Source organism: Lontra canadensis, unplaced genomic scaffold (assembly GCF_010015895.1).
Source record: "Lontra canadensis isolate GAN:19392208 unplaced genomic scaffold, GSC_riverotter_1.0 scaffold20, whole genome shotgun sequence".
Taxonomy (NCBI): Eukaryota; Metazoa; Chordata; class Mammalia; order Carnivora; family Mustelidae; genus Lontra; species Lontra canadensis.
Genome location: NW_022631014.1, coordinates 13,465,976 through 13,492,437, shown reverse-complemented (window position 1 = coordinate 13,492,437; position 26,462 = coordinate 13,465,976). Strand labels below are relative to the sequence as shown.

The 26,462-nt window shown below is 47.9% G+C and overlaps 1 protein-coding gene across 4 annotated transcripts in view; it reads left to right on the top strand.

The window, feature by feature from the left end:
* The window catches only part of OSBPL10 (oxysterol binding protein like 10), a 302,022-nt gene extending 276,635 nt beyond the window's left edge, over positions 1-25,387 (top strand). For all 4 annotated transcript variants that reach the window (XM_032861033.1, XM_032861034.1, XM_032861036.1 and 1 more), the window contains 5 exons: positions 1,783-2,260; positions 10,971-11,157; positions 20,170-20,352; positions 22,760-22,913; positions 25,262-25,387. In XM_032861033.1, coding sequence (XP_032716924.1) covers positions 1,783-2,260; positions 10,971-11,157; positions 20,170-20,352; positions 22,760-22,913; positions 25,262-25,306 — 1,047 coding nt within the window. In that variant the 3' untranslated portion in view covers positions 25,307-25,387. The remainder of the gene's footprint in view (positions 1-1,782; positions 2,261-10,970; positions 11,158-20,169; positions 20,353-22,759; positions 22,914-25,261) is intronic.
* Positions 25,388-26,462: the final 1,075 nt, after the last annotated feature.

Genomic DNA, 26,462 nt, shown 5'->3' with positions numbered 1-26,462 from the left:
CTGTAGGCCACTTCTTGCTTCCCACTTATTTTTTTTTTTTTTAAGATTTGTTAATTTATTTTAGAGCATGGGCACCGGCAATTGGAGGGGGAGAGGAACAGAGGCAGAGGGAGAAGCAGAGCCCAGTGAGGGGGCTCGATTCCAGGACCCTGAGATCATGACCTGAGCATAAATCAAGAGTTGGAGGCATAAACGACTGAGTCACTCAGGCACCCTCTGCCCCCGACTAATTAATCACTGGAAGTAGGTGAGGTGGCCCAGCTGTCCCAGTTGTTCTGTCCAGTGAACTCTTACCTCCCTAGTCCACTGAGGGAAAGAAAATGCTGCCATTAGCCAGAAGCAGATACTTGTGATATGTCAGGGGTAATGGGAAGAATTTGGGTGGCAGTTGGGAACCCCAAGTTTCCTGTGTGGCGCCTTTCCTCACCTCTCCTCGTCTCTGTCCCCTCACCTGTGAGACTGGAGCATTGGACTCCATCACCCTGAGGGTCCCTTTCCATTCTGGCGCTCAGTGATTTGGGGTGCCGAGTGAAGTTTTTTCCTTGTTATTTCGTTTTAATCCTTTGGCTTCTGAGTTCAGAAATACTAGTGGGGGGAACCGTCTTACGTTCTTGCCCTTTTCAAAGGTCTGTACCGAGAGGGTAATAACAGTAGCCAGTTCTTTCCTCATAATTTCAGTCTCGAGAACACACTTGACAATTGTCCTTGTCCAGAGCTGGGATTGTTGCCAGAGAAGCCCCAGTCTGCAGGGGCAGAGAAGGATGCAAGCCAAGGCCACGGAGCCCCCTTCATGGGAATCGAGTCCCTCAGGGCTGACCACCCTCCTTGGAATTCTGCCCTTTCCCTCCCGGGTTCCCTTATGATCACGGGGCCCTGCCGGGGAAGGGAGGGGACAGGAAATGGGGTGGTTTGGGGAAGGCCCGGAGATGGAGACATTTGTGGCTTCTTTTCCTTTTTAGATGGAAGTGTTTAGATTGGAGGTGTTTGTTCCCAAGGCTTGTTAAATCCAAAGTCCCTGTGCAGCCTGTCCACTTACCAGAAGGTTCTGTATTAAGGGCCAGCCCACTTCTTTGTAACCTCTGCTTATTTCTCCTGGCCCAGCCCTGCTGATCAGGCTTCACGCACAGCCCCTCTCCCCTGTGGCAGCTCTCTGGACATTTGCTGGCTCGCTAACTGGCCTTCCCTCCCAGAGACCTGGGTCAGGGGCTCTTCCTCACTCCTGCTCTGCCCTGATCATGTCGGGATTTGTATGCTACTCTTGTAACAGAGATCTCCAAATAGACCCTCTCAGTGGTGGTGTGTGGTGGTCAGCCTGGACCCCCTCTGATGTGGCACCCGCAAACCCCCAGTGTCCGTGTTCGTGGGGACACACTGAGCAAACCCCTTGGTAGTGTCTGATGTCAGAAAGGAGAGTACAAAGTCCTTCCGAGCTCTTCTCTTCACATCTCTAAGTAACGAGGAGTAAAAGAGGGTTTTGTGCCAGGACAGAGAGCAGTGGAGCAGGAGGCAGAAACCGCCGTTCAAGTCCCGGCTGAGCAGAGAGCCGCTCCGAACCATCTCGACCGCAAAACCGGGTTGGCATCCATCACCCATCATCCATGCCACCCCTGCAGCCACGTCTCCGATCTTGTTTTCTTGGACGTAGTTTCCCCTGATGTGTCGTTTGTCTAGGAGTCCAAAGAAACCGTGCTCTGGCTGAAGCCACGATGGGTTTGCTAGGTGGAGGTTGCAGCCTCTTCCGTAATCACGGCGTCTCCTGTCTTTGTCTCCCTGCTAACACAGGTGGTGCTTCCCACGTTCATCCTGGAGAAGCGATCCCTGCTGGAGATGTATGCAGACTTTATGGCCCATCCGGACCTGCTGCTGGCCATCACCGCCGGGGCCACGCCAGAGGAGAGAGTCATTTGCTTCGTGGAATATTATCTCACGGCCTTCCATGAGGGCCGCAAGGGGGCCCTGGCCAAGAAGCCCTACAACCCCATCATCGGTGAGACGTTTCACTGCTCCTGGGAGGTTCCCAAAGACAGGGTCAAGCCAAAGAGGACTGCCCCCCATTCTCCTGCTGGCCATGAACAGCCGACAGCTGAGGACCCTTCCAAAAGCTACAAACTGAGGTTTGTGGCCGAGCAGGTGTCCCATCATCCCCCCATCTCCTGCTTCTACTGTGAGTGCAAGGAAAAGAGACTGTGTGTCAACACTCATGTATGGACCAAAAGCAAGTTCATGGGCATGTCCGTGGGGGTCTCCATGATAGGGGAAGGTAAGCCATATCATACATTTGGTGGAACTTGGCTCTTACATGGTGATGTTTGCACAGCTGATAGATGATGGATGCCTGTGTGTGTGGAGTTGTTTTTATTTTGTTTTGGCATTGGGGGTGACTAGGTGGTAAAGAGGGATAGGTTTTGTTATTTTGGGATAAGGCCCTGGTAATTTTTCCCTGGGGCCCAGGTTGTAGGTGAGGTGGGATACACCTAGATCATTGCCACACTGTACGTGTTATGAGGCCCACCTGTACTATTTTTATTTTCAGCTTTGCATGAATTTTTTAAAAAGGTTTTATTTGACAGAGAGAGACACAGCAAGAGAGGGAACACAAGCAGGGAGAGTGGGAGAGGGAGAAGCAGGCTTCCCGCTGAGCAGGAAGCCCCATGCAGGTCTCCATCCCAGGATCATGACCTGAGCTGAAGGCAGACGCTTAACAACTGAGCCACCCAGGTGTCCCTCAGCTTTGCATGAATGTTAAGAATTGGCTCCAAATCTGTGAAGACACATTTTTGTTCATTCTCTCTGGTGTTCTGGCTCACAGGAAGAATAACAAGACTGCCTATTCCGAATCTGCTGGTAAACATTCCCAAGGCAAATCTCTGGTTTCTGCTAGAGATTTCTGAAGCAAGAACAATGTAATCACACCCTGTGTGGCTCTTGCGTTCCTATTTTAGCAAATAGCTGTGAATGAAGTTTATTCATTGTTGGAAGAAACCTGTAAGAGTACTTGTCACACTGAGGCGTCTGTGTTCGTGGTTCTCCAACTTCTCTGAGTCATGGATTCCTTTGAGGTTTTGAGACTATGGATTCTCTTTTCGGGGAAAGGAAAAAAACCCAACGCAAAATTGAGTCTTCAGTTTCAGGGAGTACACGACTCCTTGGAAGTGTTTCCGAAAGCCCATGAGATGAGAACACGTCTCCTTCACTGAGGGCATTTTTACTGAGTACCTACTAGATGCCAGACATTGTGTCAGGAGATAAGGATTCTTATAGGAACAAAATAGACCCCTCCCTCCCCCTCACCCCCCGCAATCTCTGTCCTCATTCAACTTCCATTCTATTTCTGTTTTCCTGGTAAATAAAATTATGTAGGTTGTGTGGGAAGGTGTGAGGTCCTGTGCAGAAAAAGAAAACCGGGGAGGGACTGGGGAGCAGTGGGGCTGGGGCAGGGGAGCCTCAAGATGGGATGCGCTGGCGGCTGGGACGGCCTTTGATTTAGAAACAAAAATCTGGGGGGCACCTGGGTGGCTCAGTGGGTTAAAGCCTCTGCCTTCGGCTCAGGTTATGATCCCAGAGTCCTGGGATCGAGCCCCGCATCGGGCTCTCTGCTCAGCAGGGAGCCTGCTTCCTCCTCTCTCTCTGCCTGCCTCTCTGCCTAGTTGATTTCTCTCTGTCAAATAAATAAAATATAAAAAAAAAAAAAAAAGAAAAGAAACAAAAATCTGGGTACAGGAGATTCCAGTCTCATCCCGTTTTCTTTCATTCCTTATGCGAAGTCTCCGGTGTGATGAATTACTTGGGGGTGAAATGCGGGTTTGGGGGAGGAGGTGGGGTGTGGAGCCCATTCACACCTTCAGGTCCACTCACCACCCACGTCCGTCAGCGGCACCTTCTCGAGAGACCTGTTTCAAGTGTGTTTACTCCCTTAACGCTAATGGGGTGGTTCAGATCGCTTATTGGTTCATTCGTGAGAGGAAGAGCGCCGTTTTCAGTGGCAGGCACACCGCAGGGACTGGGACAAGATGGAAGGCCCTGCCCTCAGCTGACGACTGAGGCGTGAGTCACAGAAAACAAGGCACCTGCAGGAAACGTGCCGCGGGACTGGTGCTGACGAGACAAAGCAGGACGGGGTGATAGGGAGTGGGGTGCCCAGCGAGGGCGTGCTGCCGCTATTCATAGGACAGACCTCCACAAGAATGTAGCCTTTTTTTTTTTTAATTTATTTTTTATTTTTTTATTTTTATTTGACAAAGCAAGAGAGAGCCCAAGCAGGGAGAGAGGGAAGAGGGTGAGGCTTCCTGCCCAGCAAGGGAGCCCGATTCTGGGCTGGATCTCAGGACCCTGTGGGATCATGACCTGAGCTGAAGGCAGACACTTAATGACTGAGCCCCCCAGGTGCCCCCAGAAGGCAGCCTTTGAGCAAATGCTTGCCAGGGGTGAGAGAGGAGCCGTGTGGACAGCTGGAGGAAGGCTGCTCCTGGCCGAGAGAGCAGGAGGCTCGGGGGCCCTGGGTGAGCATGTGAGACAGGGCTGTTCTGGGAACTTCATTATGGCTGCGATGGCGGGAGGAGAGGGGACAGGTCAGAGAGGAGGGCCACGGGAGGCTAGCTCGGGGGTCTGCAAGGACTCGGGCTTTTCCCCTGAGTGAGGTGTGAGTCCGTGGACAGTGGACATGGCTGGAACCCATCCCCAGGGCTGTTGGAACTGATGAGGGGGGAGCAGGGAGGGCCCAGGGGCACAGACAAGTCCTTTCTTTTCTCTTCCTCCCTCCTCTGCCCCACACATACTTTCAGTCTGTCATTAGCCAGGGTAAGGTGCTCAATGAATAGAAGATCTTCTGATAAAGGTAAATGCACTTTCAGGTACACGGGCGATTTATTCCAGTGCCTTTCTGGGGATTCCCCTGTGCTCAGAGACCGTGCCTGCTGCCCCATGCCAGGGCCAAGGCAAAGTCACACATTTGTAAAGGAGAGCACCGGGCAGGTACCTCCCAGCCTCGGGGCCCCTGAGTCAGGATTCTTGACATTGGACAGAGATCTGGAGATTTTCCATAAAGGTGAAGATTTGCAAATCTAGGGATTTAGGGAGTTCTTCAGTCCATGAAACTCTGTCTCTCCCCAGCCGTCTACCTCAGGAGTGGGCTCTGGTGAGGAGGCTGTGTACAGACGTGTTGCCTGTCCTGTTGTCTTGCTAGCTCGGCCCTTCCGGCACATTATGCGCCTCTCTCCTCTCTTCCTTGGGTGCTCTGTTACCCTGCTCTGTCCTGGGCTGGGGCTCCTTCCTTCACCCCGCAGCCTATGTGACCAACATCCATCTCCTCTGGAACTTTACTTGAGAAAGGTGGGTCCTCTTACCCCCAGTGTGTCCCCTGCTTCCCGCACCGAGGTGAGCCAGCACCTTCACTTTCTCTTATTGGTGGTGGTTGTTGAGTGAGAGTGGCTCAGAGTGGGGGCATCTGATGTCTCAGGGTATTTGCTCCCCTGTTCCCAACAGGGGGCGGATGGGGCCTGGGGCCTTGGATTCACTTGGCACAGCCCTGGGCACGCTGGGCAAAGCTCTTAATGCAGTGGGAGGGAGATCATCTAGCACTCTCTCCTGAGACCCTCACTGGAGCCATCCCTCAAGTAGAATTAGAATCTGCTGCTCCCAGTTCTACCTGTTCGAGAATTCTACTTAGAACTTCTCAGCAGAGCGTGAATCAGGGAAGAAAATTCTAGAGAGACACTCTGGAAGGGTCCTCCCTGGATATAGCCCTTTCTGGCCACCCAGTGCTTTCCTGATGTGGATGGACCTGGGAGGGTTCAGGGGACCTACCCCTGGCTCATGCTTGTGAGGCCTTAAATTTCCCAATTCCTTCTAGAAGCTACATCCCCATTCATATTAATTAAATGTGCACTCTGTAACACCCAGGATCCTTATTTTTTCCTAGCAAATACTTTTTTTTTTTTTTTTTTGGCTTAAACAACTGAAATTTTTTTTCTCACAGTTCTGGAAGCTAGAATTCCAAGATCAAGGTGTCAGCAGGTTTGGTTTCTTCTTCCTTGGTTTGCATGGGGTCATCCTTCTTGCTATGTCCTCATACTCTTTCTTCTGTGTTGTTAATTCCTGGTGTCCTCGCAAATACCATTTAAAAAAGAAATTAATTTTATTTATTTGAGAGAGAGAAAACACGGAGAGGGAGAAGCAGGCTTCCCGCTGAGCAGGGAGCCTGATGTGGGGCTCCCTCCCAGAACCCTGGGATCATGACCTGAGCTGAAGGCAGACGCTTAACCAACTGAGCCACCCGGGTGCCCTCCCCAATGCCCCAGAAAATACTTTTAAGTGTCTCCACATTTTGGAGCAAAAGGTTCTGGTTCCTGTATTCAGAGGTCCGTTGGGGGAATGGGAAGCCAGATTTTCCTTCCCCCCCTCACTAAATCCACGTACTGATCTAGCACATTGCATGCATTTGTTGATTGGGTCTGAAGTAAGGTTTTTTTTACCCCCTCTTTCTTAAAAATTAGATCTTAGGATGGGTCCACCGGGAAGTAAGTTTTTATATGCAAATACGTGGGCTTATCTTTTAAAGTACTGCCTTGAGGCTGTGCCATATTTGGCAAGGACAAAATGCCGTTATGCAGTGCTTCGTTGGGGGACCCCCCTCCCAGGTCCCTCCACCCTTGCATTCAGACCCCTAATTGACAACACACTGTTCCGCGCCCCCCCACCCCCCGCAGCTTTCTCTCCAGGGAAGCAAGGCCCTTCCACTCATCACCCACTCTCGCGGGGGGCGGGGGGGGGGGAAGCTGAGGCATATTCAGCTGCACTTACAACCTGCTCCTCCCAAAACTCCAGGGCCAGAGCCCAGGAAATGGCACAGCTTAATTGGGTCTGTGGGGAGAGGCAATTAGTTCTAGCTCATTCTAGCAAGAGAATGCTGCATGGGCCTGGTGAGTGGGAGCCCCGATGCTGCCAGGCCTGCAGACCCCGCCCGAGCTCCTTCCTGCCACTAAGGTGCTTCCCAGAGACCATGTCCTACTGGAAAGTTGGGGTTCCTCAGAATGAGAGCAGGTGTGAAATTATTTCAGATGTATCAGTTTGGAAATCTTAATGTGTTGCCTTAATGTTGATTGGTGAATCAATCTGTGGAATTTAAAATGGAAATCTTGCAGCTTGAAAACTAACTGTGATGTGGAAGTATTGATTATTTGGCTTTTTTTGGCTTCTCTCAGCTCTTAGGCTAATTAGAAAGGGACTTTCATTTGTGAGCCCATCTGTAAGTCTGGTTTTAATACAGTCTTTTATTCATATTAGGGACAGGGTTGTTTTTTTTTTTTTTTTTAAATGCAGCCCTGGAAGAGGAGTTAGGACTGAGAAGGCATAATTGCAGGTGATTAATAAGAAAGCACACATTTGTGGATTTTTAGAGAAAAGCCAAAGGAATGTGGTCTCCCCAGTGCTTTCCTATCAACTCAACGTTGGGGCTCACTGATGTCTGTGGACTTCAGGTTTGCAAGAGGTTTTTCTTTTTTTCTTTTTCTTTCTTTCTTTTTTTTTTTTTTTTTAAGTAGGCTCTACACCCAGGGTGGAGGCCGGCACAGGCTGAACGCAGGACTCTGAGATCACGAGTCAGACGCTTAACTGACCGAGCCACCCAGGTGCCCCTGCAAGACATTTTTCTAGAGCTGAGTGGGAAGAGGACGCCTCCCACCTCTCTCTTCATCCATCATGTGCCTGACCCGCTGCCACTTTGTGATTCACTCTTTAGTCCCAAATGGAAATACCCCAGCTCAGGGTTCACACACCAAGAGAGCCACCGCAGAGGGGGAGGAGTAGCTAGCAAATAAAACCTCCAGATTCTAGCTGTGTGCCAGGCGGAGGCTTTTCGCTGAGTTCTAGAATCACCCTCTTCTCCTCACCACAGCCCTGTGAGGTATGGATGCCATCATCCCTGTGTCACGGATGAGGAAACTGAGGCACAGAGAAGTTACAGTTGCCAGGCTGATGAGTGACTGAGGGCTTGGAAGGACCCCCTCCCCCCCACCAGCCGCTGGCCCCTGAGAGATCTCCATCTCCTCTAGCCCTTTATGAACACGCGGGGCCTAGGATCCGTGCGAATATGTTGTAAAGAGAGTATCAGCTGTAGAACCCTATGTCACCAAGTAGATGTTGGCGAATGAGGCCAGGAAGGTGTGGCACGTGGAGCCCAGGATGTGTGGCCCTGGCCTGAGAAGAGGCTGCTGGCGGGCTGGGTGGCAGGGTGTGAGCCCCCAGGGCACTTCCCCTGAAGCCTGGAAGGGCTGACCACCCAGGGATGCTATAGCTGTCAGAGCTGAGGTGGTGCCCTTGAGGACACGTTGGCCACCTGGGAAGGCTTCTGTTGCTAGTTAGCACAGAGTCTGGGGATGGGCGGTGCCAGGGAAGCCTCTTCTCTGGGACTTCGGAGGCAGGCCCCCTGGGGATGGACAGCCTCCTCTGCGGGGACCCAGGGGTCCCCTCCCAGCTGCCACAGACCCAGAGACCCTGCAAATGTGGCTGGCCCCGGGGAACCTGGAATCTTGTGGGTAGAACTGGGCCAGGGAGGAAGGTCTGAGGTGACCCCTCTCCCTCCTCAGCTTTTCCTTCTGATTCTCCTTGCCTGTTGGCGTCCTACCTATTGTCTGGTATTAGCTGTGATTTTCCACCTGCTCTGGGCCATGTCCTCCAGCAACCAAACACAAGGAAGTCAGACACAAAGTGGGCTTTGAAACAAAACGTGTGTCAGCCCCGACTGTTCTCCTCCAAGGGTCCTGCTCAGAACCTGTAAGAACTGAGCCAGCAAGGGGCAATTCTCTTGCCAGACACATCATCCCTCCCCGTAGGCGCACAGGGCAAGGCCCCCAGGGCATCTGGGGAGTCTACCGGCCGCCCCAAAGAGGAGGGAGAAGGATCCGCGGGAGAGCATTCGCTGGCCTGGGGGCTTGACTTTCCCAGGGCTGGGTTCATTCAGTTACAAGAGCTAAGGCAAGGTGGGGAAGTGGGGAGGAGGGCTGCTCTGATGTTCAGCGTATTTGGCATAACGTAAATGCACAAATAGCATTTATGTTGCATATCTTCGGTTATACTCCTGGCAGGGGGCGGGGGGAAGGAAGGAGAGAGATTGAGATTTAAATGCTGCCACGATATCTGTCCTCCAGTCCTGCCCACGTGACTGTGAGTGACCCACCACCTCCGCTGCTGCGTGTGCCCCACCTGCGTAAGCCTCCCTCCACTCACACACATGTGCACGCGCACGCGAGTGTGTCAGCCCAGAACAGCAGGCCCCCTCCCTGTTTCTGTGGCTCAGCGGAACTGACTTTCCTGGAGTGAACAGGGAGGGTTTCTGCTGGTTCCAGACCAGCCTTGTCGGCTATCTCCAGACGGCAGCCCATCGGAGAGTAAGGGGATGGTCAAGGATACATTAAATTATAGTTATACGCTCCTTCAAGTGGGCCTCCGGCGACTCAACATTCAGGACTCCACTGTACGATTTAGTCCCATCTGTCCTCAGCACCTCAGGCAAGCTCATCAGCACATCAGAGAAATGCACTGTCTCTCCTGGGAACATTCTAGCTCTAGTTGATACCGATGCTTGTCTCGCCTCAGAGGGAAGCACTGCCCAAACTACTTAAACTCTGTTTCAGCTTCCTCATCCTTACTTAAAAATGAAAAGTACTGCTAAATGGGGTCATTGTGAAACTTAAGGGACATAATGGGGAAGCGCCCCAGGGACGCCGGGCAGCCAGAAAGTGCCCTCTCACACGGGCACCACTGACCCCGGGATCGGGGGAGTGGGGATGCCACCAGGTGGGCGGAAGGGCAGCACATTCCTTCCTGGGACGCACCGTGCACCTGCAGATGGCTGGGGGAATGAGCTGGGACAGAGGGCCAGGCCACGTGCAGGTCCCTGAGCTCCAGGGCTGGAGTGGGAGGCCGAGAAGGTTCCTTGCACAGAACACATGTCAACTCATAGCCTGGTTCGGGGGCCTCTGCTGGCCTATATGGGCCTCAGGGTGCAGTGAAATGCTGCCCCTCGAGTGTGGGTGCCCAGCCTGGTGGGCCAGAGTGAGGGCTGGACTTCAGCCCTTGAGGGCACGTTGTGCAGCACATAAACTACACAATAGGATACAACTAGACTCCCGGCTCTGGGAGTTTGTGCGTTTAAATCAAGGCTTTCATGTCAGCTTTTGAGAGCTTGGTGAAACCCATGGCCCTTTTCCCTAGAAAGTAGACAAACCCACGCACTTTTGCATTGTTCCAGAGGACTAAGACCTCTCCACACCTGACACTTAGACTCTGAGTTGGAGACCCCCTGATCTATAGGTGGGGAGGTCATGTGGATAGTGCCTGCGCCCGGCTGCTGATACAGGGTCCAGTTCTCTAGCTTCATGAGAACCGTGAAGGTCTGTGCTGCTTTCAGAAGAAGGCAGAACTTCTTTACATGCTATTTCAAAGGTTAAAAGAAGATCTGGGCCCTGCTGAATTGGCCAGCCTGCACACCTACACCTACTCCCTCCCTTTTGCACGTGGGCCCTTCCCTCAACCCTTCCCAGCTCACCAGTCTCCTTTCCACCAAGGCCCTTTGTACCTCCTCTTCCCTCTGCCTGGACTATTTCTCTCATCTCTTTTCCTTCACAACTCTTACCGGGTCCAAGCAGCCCTTCCTTAGGGAGAATTCTGTTCTCTGGAGGCCTCCATGGCACCGGGCCCTTCTCCCTCCTTTCATCAGAGTCGGTGATTAATGTCAACCTTCCTTTTCCCCTTGAAGGAAGCAAGTGGGTCTGTTCACTATTGTATTCGCAGCGGTGTCTGGCACGCAGGAGGGCAGGGGATAAATACATACGTGGTCAGTGAGCAGCCCACCTTTGCAGAGGCGGGACATGTGGTATCTGTTGCCGGAGGTGTTTGGTTTGTCATCTTCATGTCTTTGACCCCCAGCTGCCCTCAGCTTGTGTGCCTGACTCTCTCCTCCTCTCTCCCTGGAGGTGTGCTGAGGCTCCTGGAACATGGGGAGGAGTACGTGTTCACCCTGCCCAGTGCCTACGCGAGGTCCATTCTCACCATCCCCTGGGTGGAGCTCGGAGGCAAAGTGAGCATCAGCTGTGCCAAGACGGGGTACTCGGCGACAGTCATATTCCACACGAAGCCTTTTTACGGAGGGAAAGTCCACAGGTAGGACGCCGCCCCCGAGGCTGTGTGTTTGCCTTCACAGGATACCCTGGCTTTCTCTCCTCCAGAGGGAGCTTGTATTCCAACCATGGGAGGAGTTGGCAATCAAGATAGAGTGAACACATCTTTTTTTTTTTTTTTTTAATTTTTAATTTTTTACTAACATATAATGTATCATTAGGCCCAGGGGTACAGGTCTTTGAATCCCCAGGTTTACACACTTCACAGCACTCACCATAGCACATACCCTCCCCAATGTCCATAACCCCACCCCCCTCTCCCGACCTCCTTCCCCCCGGCAACCCCCAGTTTGTTTTGTGAGATTAAGAATCTCTTACGGTTTGTCTCCCTCCCGATTCCATCTTGTTTCATTTTTTCCTTCCCTACCCACCAAACCTCCAACTTTGCCTCTCAACTTCCTCATATCAGGGAGATCATATGATAATTGTCTTTCTCTGATTGACTTATTTCACTCAGCATAATACCCTCTAGTTCCATCCACGTCATTGCAAATGGCAAGATTTCATTTCTTTTGATTGCTGCATAGTATTCCATTGTGTGTGTGTGTGTGTATATATATATATATATATATATATATACATACATACACTACTTCTTCTTTATCTATTCATATGTTGATGGACATCTAGGTTCTTTCCATAGTTTGGCTATTGTAGACATTGCTGCTATAAACATTCGGGTGCATGTGCCCCTTCGGATCAGTACATTTGTATCTTTAGGGTAAATACCCAGTAGTGCGATTGTGGGTTGTAGGGTAGCTATATTTTCAACTTTTTGAGGAACCTCCATGCTGTTTTCCAGAGTGGCTGCACCAGCTTGCATTCCCACTAACAGTGTAGGAGGGTTCCCCTTTCTCCGCATCCTCGCCAGCATCTGTCATTTCCTGACTTGTTAATTTTAGCCATTCTGACTGGTGTGAGGTGATATCTCATTGTGGTTTTGATTTGTATTTCCCAGATGCCGAGTGATATGGAGCACTTTTTCAGTGTCTGTTGGCCATCTGGGTATCTTCTTTGCAGATATGTCTGTTCATGTCTTCTGCCCATTTCTTGATTGGATTATTTGTTCTTTGGGTGTTCAGTTTGATAAGTTCTTTATAGATTTTGGATACTAGCCCTTTATCTGATATGTCATTTGCAAATATCTTCTCCCATTCTGTCAGTTGTCTTTTGGTTTTGTTGACTGTTTGCTTTGCTGTACAAAAGCTTTTTATCTTGATGAAGTCCCAACAGTTCATTTTTGCCCTTACTTCCCCTGCTTTTGGCGATGTTTCTAGGAAGAAGTTGCTGTGGCTGAGGTTGAAGAGGTTGCTGCCTGTGTTCTCCTCAAGGATTTTGATGGATTCCTTTCTCACATTGAGGTCTTTCATCCATTTGGAGTCTATTTTTGTGTATGGTGTAAGGAAGTGGTCTAGTTTAATTTTTCTGCACGTGGCTGTCCAATTTTCCCAACACCATTTGTTGAAGACACTCTTTTTTCCATTGGACATTCTTTCCTGCTTTGTCGAAGATTAGTTGACCATAGAGTTGAGGGTCTATTTCTGGGCTCTCTATTCTGTTCCACTGATCTATATGTCTGTTTTTGTGCCAGTACCATATTGTCTTGATAATGACAGCTTTGTAATAGAGCTTGAAGTCTGGAATTGTGATGCCACCAACTTTGGCTTTCTTTTCAACATTCCTCTGGGTATTCGAGGTCTTTTCTGGTTCCATATAAATTTTAGGATTATTTGTTCCATTTCTTTGGGGAAAAATGGATGGTATTTTGATAGGGATTGCATTAAACGTGTAGATTGCTTTAGGTAGCGTAGACATTTTCACAATATTTATTCTTCCAATCCAGGAGCATGGAACATTTTTCCATTTCTTTGTGTCTTCCTCAGTTTCTTTCATGAGTACTTTATAGTTTTCTGAGTATAGATTCTTAGTCTCTTTGGTTAGGTTTATTCCTAGGTATCTTATGGTTTTGGGTGCAATTGTAAATGGGATCAACTCCTTAATTTATCTTTCTTCTGTCTTGTTGCTATATAGAAATGCAATTGATTTCTGTGCATTGATTTTATATCCTGACACTTTACTGAATTCCTGTATGAGTTCTGGCAGTTTTGGAGTGGAGTCTTTTCGGTTTTCCACATAAAGTATCATATCATCTGCAAAGAGTGATAGTTTGACTTCTTCCTTGCCAATTTGGATGCCTTTAATTTCTGATTAAATGTCATCTGATTGCTGAGGCTAGAACTTCTAGTACTGTGTTGAATAGCAGTGGTGATAATGGACATCCCTGCTGGGTTCCTGACCTTAGCGGAAAAGCTCTCAGGTTTTCCCCATTGAGAATGATATTCGAGGTGGCTTTTTCACAGTTGGCTTTGATGATATTGAGGTATGTATCCTTTATCCCTACACTTTGAAGAGTTTTGATCAAGAAAGGATGCTGTATTTTGTCAAATGCTTTTTTAGCATCTATTGAGAGTGTAATATGATTCTTGTTCTTTCTTTTATTAAAGTATTGTATCACATTGATTGATTTGTGGATGTTGGACCAACCTTGTAGTTCAGGAATAAATCCCACTTGGTCGTGGTGAATAATCCTTTTAATATACTGTTGGATCCTATTGGCTAGTATCTTGGTGAGAACTTAAGCATCTGTGTTCATCAAGGATATTGGTCTGTAACTCTCTTTTTTGATGGGGTCTTTGTCTTGTTTTGGGATCAAGGTAATGCTGGCCTCATAAAATGAGTTTGGAAGTTTTCCTTCCATTTCCATTTTCAGAACAGTTTTAGGAGAATAGTAATTAATTCTTCTTCAAATGCTTGGTGGAATTCCCCTGGGAAACCTTCTGGCCCTGGGCTCTTGTTTGTTGGGAGATTTTTGATGACTTCTTCAATCTCCTTACTGGTTATGGGTCTGTTCAGGTTTTCTTTTTCTTCCTGGTTCAGTTTTGGTAGTTTATATGTCTCTAGGAATGCATCCATTTCTTCCAGATTGTCAAATTTGCTGGCATATAGTTTCTCATAACATGTTCTTACAATTGTTTGTATTTCTTTGGTATTGGTTGTGATCTCTCCTCTTTCATTCATTATTTTATTTATTTGAGTCCTTTCTCTTTTCTTTTTGATAAGTCTGGCCAGGGGTTTATTAGTCTTACTAATTCTTTCAAAGAACCAGCTCCTAGTTTTGTTGATCTGTTCTATTATTTTTTTTTTATTTCTATTTCATTGATTTCTGTTCTGATCTTTATTATTTCTCTTCTCCTGCTGGGTTTAGGCTTTCTTTGTTGTTCTTTCTCCAGCTCCTTTAGGTGTAGGGTTAGGTTGTGTATTTGAGACCTTTCTTGTTTCTTGAGAAAGGCTTGTATTGCTATATATTTTCCTCTCAGGTCTGCCTTTGCTGTGTCCCAGATTTTGAACCATTTGTTTTCATTATCATTTGTTTCCATGAATTTTTTTTTAATTCTTTAATTTCCTGGTTGACCCTTTCATTCTTTAGTAGGATGCTCTTTAGCCTCCATGTATTTGGGTCCTTTCCAACTTTACTCTTGTGATTGAGTTCTAGTTTCAAAGCATTGTGGTCTGAAAATATCCAGGGAATGACCCCAGTCTTTTGGTACCAGTTGAGACCTGATTTGTGACCCGATGTGATTTCTTCTGGAGAATGTTCCATGTGCACTAGAGAAGAATGTGTGTTCTGTTGCTTTGGGATGGAATGTTCTGAATATATCTGTGATGTCCATCTGGTCCAGTGTGTCATTTAAGGCCTTTATTTCCTTGTTGATCTTTCGCTTGGAAGATCTGTCCATTTCAGTGAGGGGGGTGTTAAAGTCCCCTACTATTATTGTATTATTGTTGATGTGTTTCTTTGATCTTGTTATTAATTTGTTTATGTAGTTGGTTGCTCCCATGTTAGGGGTATAGATATTTAAAATTGTTAGATCTTCTTGTTGGACAGACCCTTTGAGTATGATATAGTGTCCTTCCTCATCTCTTATTATAGTCTTTGGCTTAAAATCTAATTGATCTGATAAAAGGATCACCACCCCAGCTTTCCTTTGATGTCCGTTAGCATGGTAAATTGTTTTCCACCCCTCACTTAAAATCTGGAGGTGTCTTCGGGTCTAAAATGAGTTTCTTGTAGACAGCATATTGATGTGGTTTTTTTTTGTTTGTTTTTTTGTGTTTTTTTTGTTTGTTTGTTTTTTATCCATTCTGATACCCTGTGTCTTTTGATTGGGGCATTGAGCCCATTAACATTCAGGGTAACTATTGAAAGATATGAATTTAGTGACGTTGTATTGCCTGTAAGGTGACTGTTACTGTATATTGCCTCTGTTCCTTTCTGGTCTACTACTTTTAGGTTCTCTCTTTGCTTAGAGGACCCTTTCAATGTTTCTTGTAGAGCTGGTTTGGTGTTTACAAACTTTTAGTTTTTGTTTGTCCTGGAAGCTTTTTATCTCTCCTTCTATGTTCAATGACAGGCTAGCTGGATATAGTTTTCTTGGCTGCATGTTTTTCTCATTTAGTGCTCTGAATATATCATGCCAGTTCTTTCTGGCCTGCTGGGTCTCTGTGGATAAGTTTGCTGCCAATCTAGTATTTTTACCATTTTATGTTACAGACTTCTTGTCCCGGGCTGCTTTCAGGATTTTCTCTTTGTCACTAAGACTTGTGAGTTTTACTATTAGATGACAGGGTGTGGACCTATACTTACTGATTTTGAGGAGGGTACTCGGTGCCTCCTGGACTTTGATGCTTGTTCCCTTTGCTATATTAGGGAAATTCTCTACAATACTACAGTAATCCGCTCCAATATACCCTCTGCCCCCCTCTCTCTTTCTTCTTTTTCTGGAATCCCAGTTATTCTAATATTGTATCATCTTACGGTATCACTTATCTTTCGAATTCTGCCCTCGTGGTCCAGTAATTGTTTGTCTCTCTTTTGCTCAGCTTCTTTATCCTCTGTCATTTCGTCTTCTATATCACTAATTCTCTCTTCTGCCTCATTTATCCTAGCAGTAAAAGCCTCCATTTTTTATTGTACCTCATTAATAGCTTTTTTGATTTTAGCTTGGTTAGATTTTAGTTCTTTTACTTCTCCAGAAAGGGCTTTTATTTCTCCAGACATGGTTTCTCTAATATCTTCCATGCCTTTTTTGAACCCAGCTAGCACCTTGAGAATCATCATTCTGAACTCTAGATGTGACATATTACCAATGTCCATATTGATTTGGTCCCTAGCCTTTGGTACTGCCTCCTGTTCTTTTTTTTGTGTTGAGTTTTTCCACCTTGTCATTTTATCCAGATAAGAATATATGAATGAGAGAATAAAATACTAAAAGGGCGGTAATGACCCCAGAAAAATGTGCGTTAACCAAATCAGAAGAGATCCCAAGTCATGGGGAGAAGAAAGGGGGTAAAAAGAAGTTAAAAAAATTTTTTAAAAAAGAAAGAAAAAGAAAATATATATATTAGACTGGTGACTAGAACAGAGCCACCCACTTGATTTTGGGAGTATTTTGGTCTCTTAGAAGAAACTACCTCCCAAAATTTTAAAGAAAGAAAAAAAAATACACACACACACACACACACACACACACACACACACCAAAATAAGTAAACACAATGAAGGGATGGAATATGACTCTAAAGATGAAAATTTTTAAAAAAATTCTAAAAAAGGAGTTAAGTTGGTTGGGAAAAGGAGGAAAATGAACATGGAGAGAATTTTCTCAGGTTGGAGACTAGAACAAACTGTGTGCTAGATTTAGGGTACATTTTGATCTATTAGAAGAAGTATCCAAAAATTTTTTAGAAGAAAAAACCCTATGTGTATACAAAAGATAGATACAATGAAGGATAAAATATGAGTATAATAATAAAGGTTCAAAAAGATTTTTTTTAAGAAAAGTATTGTTAAGATAACCTAGTTAAAAAATGTTAAAAGAGGAAAGAGTAAAAGTTAAAAAAAATCAGAACAAGAAAAAAAAATTAAACAAATTTAATTAACTCTTGTAAGACTAAAGGATCATGGGGAGAAAGCTATGAATTCCATGCTTTGCTTTCCCCATCCTCTGGAATTCTGCTGTTCTCCTTGGTAGGTGAACTTGGTCCTGGCTGGGTTTCTTGTTGATCTTCTGGGGGAGGGGCCTGTTGTAGTGATTCTCCAGTGTCTTTGCCCCAGGAGGAATTGCACCGCCCTTACCAGGGGCCGGGCTGAGTAATCCGTTCGGGTTTGCTTTCAGGAGCTTTTGTTCCCTGAGCGCTTTCCGTAGAGTTCCGGAGGACGGGAATGAAGATGGTGGCCTCCCGGTCTCCGGCCCGGAGGAGCCGAGAGCTCAGGGCCCCACTCCTCAGTGCGCCGTCAGAGAAAAGCAGACAATCACTCCTGTCTCTCTGGCCTCCATCCATGCTCTGAGCTCACCCACCTGTGACTGAGCGTTTCTGTCTCTGGCGCACAGCCCCGTTTGGAGTCTCCAAACCCAGCAGATCCCTGTACTCTTCCGGGGGTCTCCCCGGATCTTGTGAGGTCCCTACTCAAAGAGCAGTGTCCTGACTTTGCCACAGATCACAGTTTGAAGTAACCCTGAGCTGAGAGCTCACTCCTCGGCTCCGTCTCTGTAGCCGGCTTCCCCGTTCTAATACCTGCGAGCTCTGCGATACTCAGACACCCCTGATCCTTCTGTGACCCTGTGGGACCTGAGGCCACGCTGTCCCCGTGTGGGCTTCACCCTGGCTTTGCCTCTGGAGCGATGTGTCTCAGCGGAACAGACTTTTAAAAGTCCCGATTTTGTGTTCCCGTTGCTCCGCCGCTTGCTGGGAGCCGGCCCCTCCCCCGTAGTCTATCTTCCCGTCGCTCTGGATTCACTTCTCCACCGGTCCTACCTTTCAGAAAGTGGTCGATTTTCTGTTTCTAGAGTTGCTGCTCTTCTTCTCTTCTATCTCCTGTTGGATTTGTAGGTGTTCGGAATGGTTTGATAAGCTATCTAGCTGAACTCCTGAGACCTGATGTCATCTCAGCCTGCTACTCCTCCGCCATCTTGACTCCTCCCCCTGAACACATCTTTTTCAAAAGAGGCACCTCTTTCCCACCCACGCCCCGACATGGCAGTTTTTTAAAGCCCTCCCCAATCTGCACTTCCAGTGAAATCCTTTGGTGATAGAGTCCTGGGAACCACACCAGAGAATGAAAGCTGCTTCCATTTTTTAAGATAACCTTTCCCTTCTGGGGACACAGCCCGTTTCTCTGCTCTGAAACAATTCCATCTGTGAGTTCAGACACTGCCTGAGAGCTCTTTTTTTTTTTTTTTTTTTAATTGCTATTTATTGGGATGACTGGGTGGCTCATTTGGTTGGGCATCTGCCTTCAGCTCAGGTCATGATCCCAGAGTCCTGGGATTGAGTCCTAGATGGGGCTCCCTGCTCGGCAGGAAGCCTGCTTCTTCCTCTGCCTGCTCTGCCTGCTGCTCCCCCTGCTTGTGTGCACTCTCTCTCTGACAAAAATCTTAAAAAAAAAAAAAAAAAAAAAGATTGCTCTTTTATTTGATAGAGAGCAAAAGCAGGGGGAGTGGCTGAGGGAGAGGGAGAACAGACTCCCTGCTGAGCAGGGAGCCCAATGTGGGGCTCAATCCCAGGACCCTGGGACCATGACATGAGCCGGAGGCAGATGCTTAACCGACTGAGAGCTCATTTCATGTTAAGTTGATTTCCATGAAATATCCTGAACCCCATATCATCTACGAAATCAGGACACTTTAGAAGCTGGGGAAGACTGATCCTAAGAAATTGAAGGGAAAGCCTGCTATTTGAGGGCAGCCTTAAGTTGTTGTTCTTGTAGTTACAGGTCACCATCTAAGCAAACTCCCATCTTGGCCCTTTTTCTGGGGAGGTGTTGTTCTGTATAGCGTTCATGCGACATGTCCGGTGTCACCCGGGGAGGGGGCTGCCCGCAGTGCCTGTTTGGCACTCTGGCTCGCACAAGCTGTCCCTCAGACCCTGTCAGGAGCTTGCGATCAGCTGTGGGGGCACCCCCGACAATAATAGATGCTACCGATCAGGTGTCTTGCCCTTTGGGGAGCCAGTTGTTAAAGTTTTGCCAGCCCCCCACCAGCACCCTGCCAGTACATGCAGCCAGAACATTCCCGAAACTCCCCCCCGCAAGCCTTGGCCTCAGCACCTAGGAGCCATGGCTGTGTTCACAGGGAGGGAGCTTCCAAGTGTGTGTTTGGAAACTCTAAGTTCAGCCTGAGCTGTGCCATTAGGAAGAGAGGAGCTTAGTTCCTTCCTCCCCTTGGCCGCTTCCGAGCAGGCTCTCCTGTTGGCACTGCACGCTTCAAGGAGTGGGAGGTGCGGTCAGCTTTCTCCCGGGGCTGGAGACCTGGAGCCCCCTCAGGCCAGGCAGGAGAAGCAGGGGAGGACACAGAGCTCCACAAAGGCCCTTGTAAAGGGGGGCCCTTGGAGCTGCGGCTGGCAGGGGGATGGTGTGCAGTGCCGTGAGCTGAGGTTTCGTTCAGTTTTTGGATGCCAGCGTGAGCATTTCCCTCCTTTTTCCACGGGATCTCAGGCTGATTGTGAGCAGTCCTGTTTGGCCTATTCTCACGCCCTCTTGGTGGGTAAAATGTAGCAGTATTCGATGCTATTTTAGGGAGAAGTGTATACTTCATTTCTACTGAATTGCTCGATTTCCACCCCAATAAAAGCTTAGCACCTTTGTGTGTGTATCAAAATTAAGCAATTAACATGGCTGCATTGCTATCAACTAAGTTGCAGACTTCATTCACATCTCACCAGTTGTTCTACCAATGCTTGCTTTCTCTGATCAAGAATATTAGGTCACATTTTCAGAGCCAGGCTTTAAGCAAAATGGCAAAAAACAATCCCTCTCCCTCGCGACCCTATGGAAAAGAATCTCTGCTTGTGAGTACGGCTTTTGAAGTGTGAGCCTCTGTTTTGATAATCTCGCAAAACGTGTTCATTGGACTCATTCATTCATTCGTTTATTCAGGGTCACAGCCGAAGTGAAGCACAACCCAACCAACACCATTGTTTGTAAAGCCCACGGGGAATGGAACGGTACCTTAGAGTTCACCTATAACAGCGGAGAGACCAGGGTCATCGACACAACCACACTGCCAGTGTACCCCAAGAAGATCAGACCTCTGGAGAAGCAGGGGCCCATGGAGTCCAGGTGGGAGCCTGGCGGGGTGTTTCTTCTGGGCTTGGCTCTTCTCAGCTCCTGACCCAGGGGACAGAGAAGTAGCCGCTGAGCGCTCAGCTAACGGAAATGCACCACGAATAGTATTGTCACTTGAATTTCTCACTGCGTGTGTCTTTGGAGTAGATCCTTAGTAGCTTTCAGCTTACTTCTTCTGTAAGTATTGGGGTGGGTTTGAGGATGGTCTACAGTAGACTTTTAATGCTCATCCTAAAAGAGTTCGTCAGCTCAGGTGGTCTGTTGCTTGATTGTAGAGTCAAATAAGGGGTTGCTGGTCATCTAAGAACTGTGCCTAGAAGCCATGAGATACTCTTTTGTTCTCATTAGATTAGCGACATGATTTAAAAAAAAAATGCAGTAATGGCAAGAATGTGATCGAACTGACAACTCTGGATTTTCTGCAGGGACAGAAGCTTATAGTGAGAGCATGTGCCTTGTAGTGGTGTGGGTCTGTAGCTTCTAACTCATGAATTCACTTTAGTTTTGTATCCCATCCTTGGGGCTCTCTTCTGAAGGAGAATTCTTAAATTCAGAAAAGGTTTTAAATATACAGTTGGGTATTTTTTCTCAAAAGAAAACTAAATAATAACGAAGAAACCACCTACCTTGTCCCAACAATAGGGAAAAGGTTAAAGTAGATTATGGAGTATCCACGAAATTAATATGTCTACTCCACAGTATGGTTTTACTGGAGTCGTTTAAAGGGATGTTTTCGCAGGGACAGAAGCAGAATCTTCTTAGAATATGCCCTTTTAAATTTTTTAGTCCAGGAGGTTAGCAAACTACGGCCCATGTGCCACATCTAGCCCATGGCTGATTTTTATAAAATTTTGGGGGACCACAGCTTTGATCATTAATTTACATTTTATTTATGGATGCCTTTGTATGGCATTTAAGCCCTTGCGACCAAGACCATAGGGTCTGCAAAGCCTCCTATGTTTGCTATCTGGCCCTTGGAAGAAAATGTTTGCCAACATCTTTTAGAGTTCTCTGCCCTCTAAATTTGGGACCACTTGCTTATGATGAGACCATCATGGGAGGTCCTGCCCTCGAGAGCACCCCCACCGTGGATGTCCTTGTGTTCAGCTTCTCCCTCAGCTTAGATAAGTGTGCAGGGTGTGCGTGATGAAAAGGCCATGACTGGACCCAGCACCCGCCTCTCACTCTTTCCTGCCCTGACCTCCTTGTTTTGGTCTGTTGGACCTGGCTTTAGAGTCTGGTTCCAGAAGTTTCTCCCACGGTAGAATGGGAGTCAGAGCATTGTTCTCCCTGGGGCTGTGTACGGTGGGGCTCCGAACAGGTCTGGTGTGCAGGTCTCGTCCCCTGTCACCTGGCTGGTTCTGATTCCCCTCAGAAGGGGCTGCTCATTGTCTCCACTTGGCCGGCAGCCTAGTCTGCCTTTTCTCGGCTTCATCATGCCAACACTCTGTGCTTCCTGCCATTCCAGACCCCCTCATGGACGAGGCCAAGGGTACTCCATTGTGGGAGCGCTCCCTGGCCGTGGATCTAATTCTGGAATGTCTGCTTGCTTCTGGCTGCAGAGGCATCTTTTCCCCAAAGTCAGGGAGGGAGTCCTCACAGTTGAGAATGCTGATAGTTTCTTTTGTGCAAAAATCCCAAATTGCCCTGATGCATTTACACGAAGAAGCACACAGGGGATGCATGTGCACATCCTCAGTCCCTGTCCTCCTCCAGAGCAGAATATGAATCAGGAATGGTCCCTGGACATTCCCGAGGGGGAAAGCTGGTCTAGGCTGCCTTCTGTGATGAATGAATGAGTGAGGCAGAGAAGTAATTTTCCATGTGGATGTGGGGGGCCTGATGGATCCTGCCTCATAAACACAGATGCCCACTCACCCCACTCTACACTTCTTAATAGCGGGGTCCTCTGTGAATCAGCTGCTGTGGTTCGTATTGATGAGCTTGCTGACTTTGAGCCCATCCCTTTAATCCCTTTATGTGGATCTTATCTTTCTCTTTAAAATGGGGATGGTCATATAGCATCCATACCCCTGGGTGGTTGTGACAATGACTTGAGCTAATATGAATGTAAAGTGTTAGATATACGATATGCAGTGTGTCTGCTGTGATTGTTGTTGTCATACTGGTCGTATTAATACTGCTTACTACTGCTGTTACTAGATTTAGTTGCTAGACCCTTAGAGCCCTGAGAGAGGCTTGCTGCCCGGGACATAGAGGGGACTGGAAACTTGGGCACCTGTTGGCCCTGGATTCTCATCCTGGCTCTAGGGGTCTTCGAGGCTCCTGGACTGCACTCCCCCTGCCCCAGTGCCCTCCCCACCTCAGTTCTTTCTGGGAACCGCCCTTGTCAGGCCAGCTGTCCCTGCCTGACCACTTCCTCTCCTGCGTGCATCCCCAGGAACCTCTGGCAGGAGGTGACCAGATACCTGCGGCTGGGGGACATCGATGCTGCCACCGAGCAGAAGCGGCGCCTGGAGGAGAAGCAGCGGGTGGAGGAACGGAAACGGGAGAACCTCAACACACCGTGGCAGCCCAAGTATTTTATCCAGGAGGTAACTCTGCCACCTGTCTTTGGGGACTTGTCCCAAGTGAGGGGCAGATGGGTTTGTCTTGCCATTGCAGCCGTTTGGATGGATGAGGATGGGGCAGGGGAGGTCCTGGGGCGGTTTGGGGCTGTTCTGCTCTGGCTCCAGCTTTGAGCTCGGCCCTCCTGGGGCAGAACTGAGCACCTGACACTTCCCATCTGACATCTTCCGTCAGAGTAGCTCATCAGCCTGAAAGGGAGCACGAGGTATGGATGGGGTGGAGATCTGGCTGCTGTCCTCTTTAAAAGACAGAAACAAAACCAAAAACATGGTCCCTGCTACTTTATTATTAGTGACAAGTTAACCGTGAAGCCCTCGAATGAGCCAGAGGGGATGGACCTGCTAGGAAAGGCCAGCCTGAGTCCTGTGTCCTCAGGGCTGCTGCTGTCCCCCAGGAAAGTGACACTGAAAGAGTACTGGTCACCAGGCTGCCCACCCCCTGAGCAAGCGGGCAAGGTACCACCGGCCCCGCCGAGCTTCTTACGCTTCTGAAGTTGTTTGTAGAGCAGTTGGGAAGCTTTCTGAGAACAGAATTGGAAATAACGAAAGTGTGGGAGTCCCCGTTTTCAATGCAGGCCCTCAGGATCCTGGCCGCATCAATGAGACAAGGACCCATGAGGACTGGGGCAGACCCAGAAGTCCCTAAGGGGAGTGGAGGCCACGTAACCACCAGGCAATCCCAGACTGTCCCGTTCTTCACAAGTGAGAAATCGGGTATTCACATGGTAGCCAGGAATTTTAACAAGTTGAAACGCAGAGAGCCGATGGAAGGATGTCTAGGCTTTCTTTGGCCCAGATGCTGCTAGTGTCTGACTTCAGCTCCAAGGAAGGGTTCCGCTGTGTAGCAGGAAGGCAACAGGGAGAGCTAGGGACTTTGAGGTAGACTTCTGGTCAGGAACAGGAGCTGCTCTTCTCCCCACAGGCAGGAGCGGAGACTTCAAGGTTGGATTCTGGTTCAGACAGGAGGCCGGCTTGAGCAGACTGCTTAGGAGGCCCTGAGTGAGAACAGTGTCTGGAGGCCTTGCCTAGGTGAGGTGACTCTGTATTAGCCAGGCTTCTCCAGAGAAACAACACAAGCAGAAGCAGGAGATGTGAATATAGAGACATTTGTTATGAGGACTTGGCTCATGAGATTGTGGAGGCTGGAAAGCCTCAGGATCTGCCATTTGCAAGCTGTAGACCCTGGGAAAGCCAGGGGTGCAATTCAGTTCGAGGGCAAAGGCCTGAGAACCAGGGGAGCCAGTGGTAGAAATGCCAGTCCCAAAGCAGGAGATGAGCTGTCCCAATTCAAGAAGTGAGGCAGGAAAAAAAAAAAAAAAGATGAATTCCTCCCTTCTTTGCCTTTTTTTTGTTTTCAGGCCCTGGATTGGATCATGCTCACCCAGTCTAGGGAGGGAAATCAGCTTGGCAGGGCACTTATTATCATGTCTGGAAACAGCCTCACAGACACAGAGATCCTGTTTAATCTGGGCACTATGGCCAATCAAGTTAATACACAAAATTACCCATTACAAAATCGGTCAAGGATCCTTTTGTGAGGTGGATCTGGTGTCTCTGAGACAACTAGTTTGCCTGGCTTCTGGGAAAAGTTAGACATAGAAAAACCCCAGAGATGACAACAAAATAACCACCCCCCCCCACAGTTCTTCCTGGGTTTAATAAGAGCCAGTATGTTCATAACAGAAAGTAGGAGGCAGTATAAAGAATAAAAGTCATCCCAATACCAGAATTGTTACCATTAACAGTACATCCCCTTCTAGGTAAGCCCCAGATTGTATATACCATTTTGATTCTTGCGCTTTTCCTGATACTTGGTATCATGTCTTGTGTGTGGGTCTGTGGCCACCTCCTGCTGCAGAGAGCCGGGGTTGGGCCCTCCCCTCCAGGCCGGTGGGCTGCAAATCCCGGGTGTGGGCAAATTCCTCAGAGGCAGGCCTTGCCTTCTCTCTCCTGTCCGTTCATTGGACCAGCCCTTTTTTTCTCTTGCCCCACTGTTTCAAAGAGCTTTTCTGGCCAACTAATCTTATGTGATGTAAACCAACAAAGCCCCCCTTTATGCTATTTTGTGGGGTTTCCTCCTGAAATGCCGAGATGTGAAGATTTATGGTCTCTATAAAGCAACCACCAGCGTGGCATGGCTGGGAGCTACAAGGTGCCCCCACACGCATTAATGGCAGTCCTGAACAGATGCTAACCGAGCCCTGCTTTGCTTGGTCCTCCATTTCTAACCGAGCAGAGGCTGGGGAAATAGCTTTGCTTCCCCCACCTGCCCAGCTGAGAGGTCGTCATAAAATATCTCCTTCCTTCTCTTGCAGGGCGACGGCTGGGTGTACTTCAATCCGCTTTGGAAAGCACACTGATGGGGTGGTGGTGCAGATCTTTCAGAAAGAGCCCTGTTTTTGTAGGAATTAAAGTGGTGCAGTATCAGGGTTCTCCTGGTATTCACTAAGACCTGTTGATATCATTCAAGAAATGGTACCTGAGAGGGAAATGATATACTGTGAAAATGTACCACCAAACCACTCTAGGATTTAATTTACTCAAGAGCCATTTGGGGCATGTGTGTGTGCACCGGTCTGTGTGTGAGCTCTCAGTACACTGTATGTTCACACACGTGCACTATATACACATATCTGCTGGGTATTATTACACATGTAAATACTGCACTTACCAAGATTTGAGTGGGTAATTACGAGCTCCTTTTTATCAATGAGGTTTGAAGTTTTCTATTTTTCACTTTGCCAAAAATGTTTTGCACTCACAAAAGTATTCTCGTGTAGTCAAGTCCTGTCAAAACAGAGGTGAACTGACATGGCCCAGTTGGTGTCCATATGGTAGAAAGTGGCTCATTCCTGGAGGAAGTGTAGGTGGCTGTCACTTCACAATTATTTTTGTGATTCCCACCTCCCTCCCCACTTTAGCATTTTATCCTTCCTCAAGAAAGAGCAACTGTTTCCCACTGAATGGCAAGTGGGCAAGAAGCCATTAAGGGTTTGTGCCAGAGCCTTCCGTGAGGGAGCATCTTTGGGAGAAGCAGGCCCACCTTGGAATTAGCGTCCCATCTCCTTGCCCCAGATGAAAAAGGGCTTTAGAAGTTAAATACACACATGCATATAAAAAACTGCACAACCACAGCCTCAATTTTGTATTTAGTTTGGGGAGAGAGAAAAGAATTTTCTGTCTGTGGTTCTTCTTCTTTTTTTTTTTTAAGTGCGCCTCTCTTGTTTGACCCAAACTCAGCAAGAAAACCACTGTGATTAAATGACACACACATAAAGACTGCAAAAGCGTTCCATGGTTTCAGTTGAATTTCAGTCCTCAGCCTTTACAAATGAGGTCAAGATATGACTAGAATATAAAGCAAGGAAAAAAATGAAGTATTTGATTTTTTGCTCAATGCTTAATTTATTTTTTACTGTGCCACTCAGAATATTTATAAAAATCCAGTAGCATGAATGCTTCTCTGTAGTAATACTGATTTTTGTGCCTTTTGTCTGCTTTCTTAAGACCAATTGT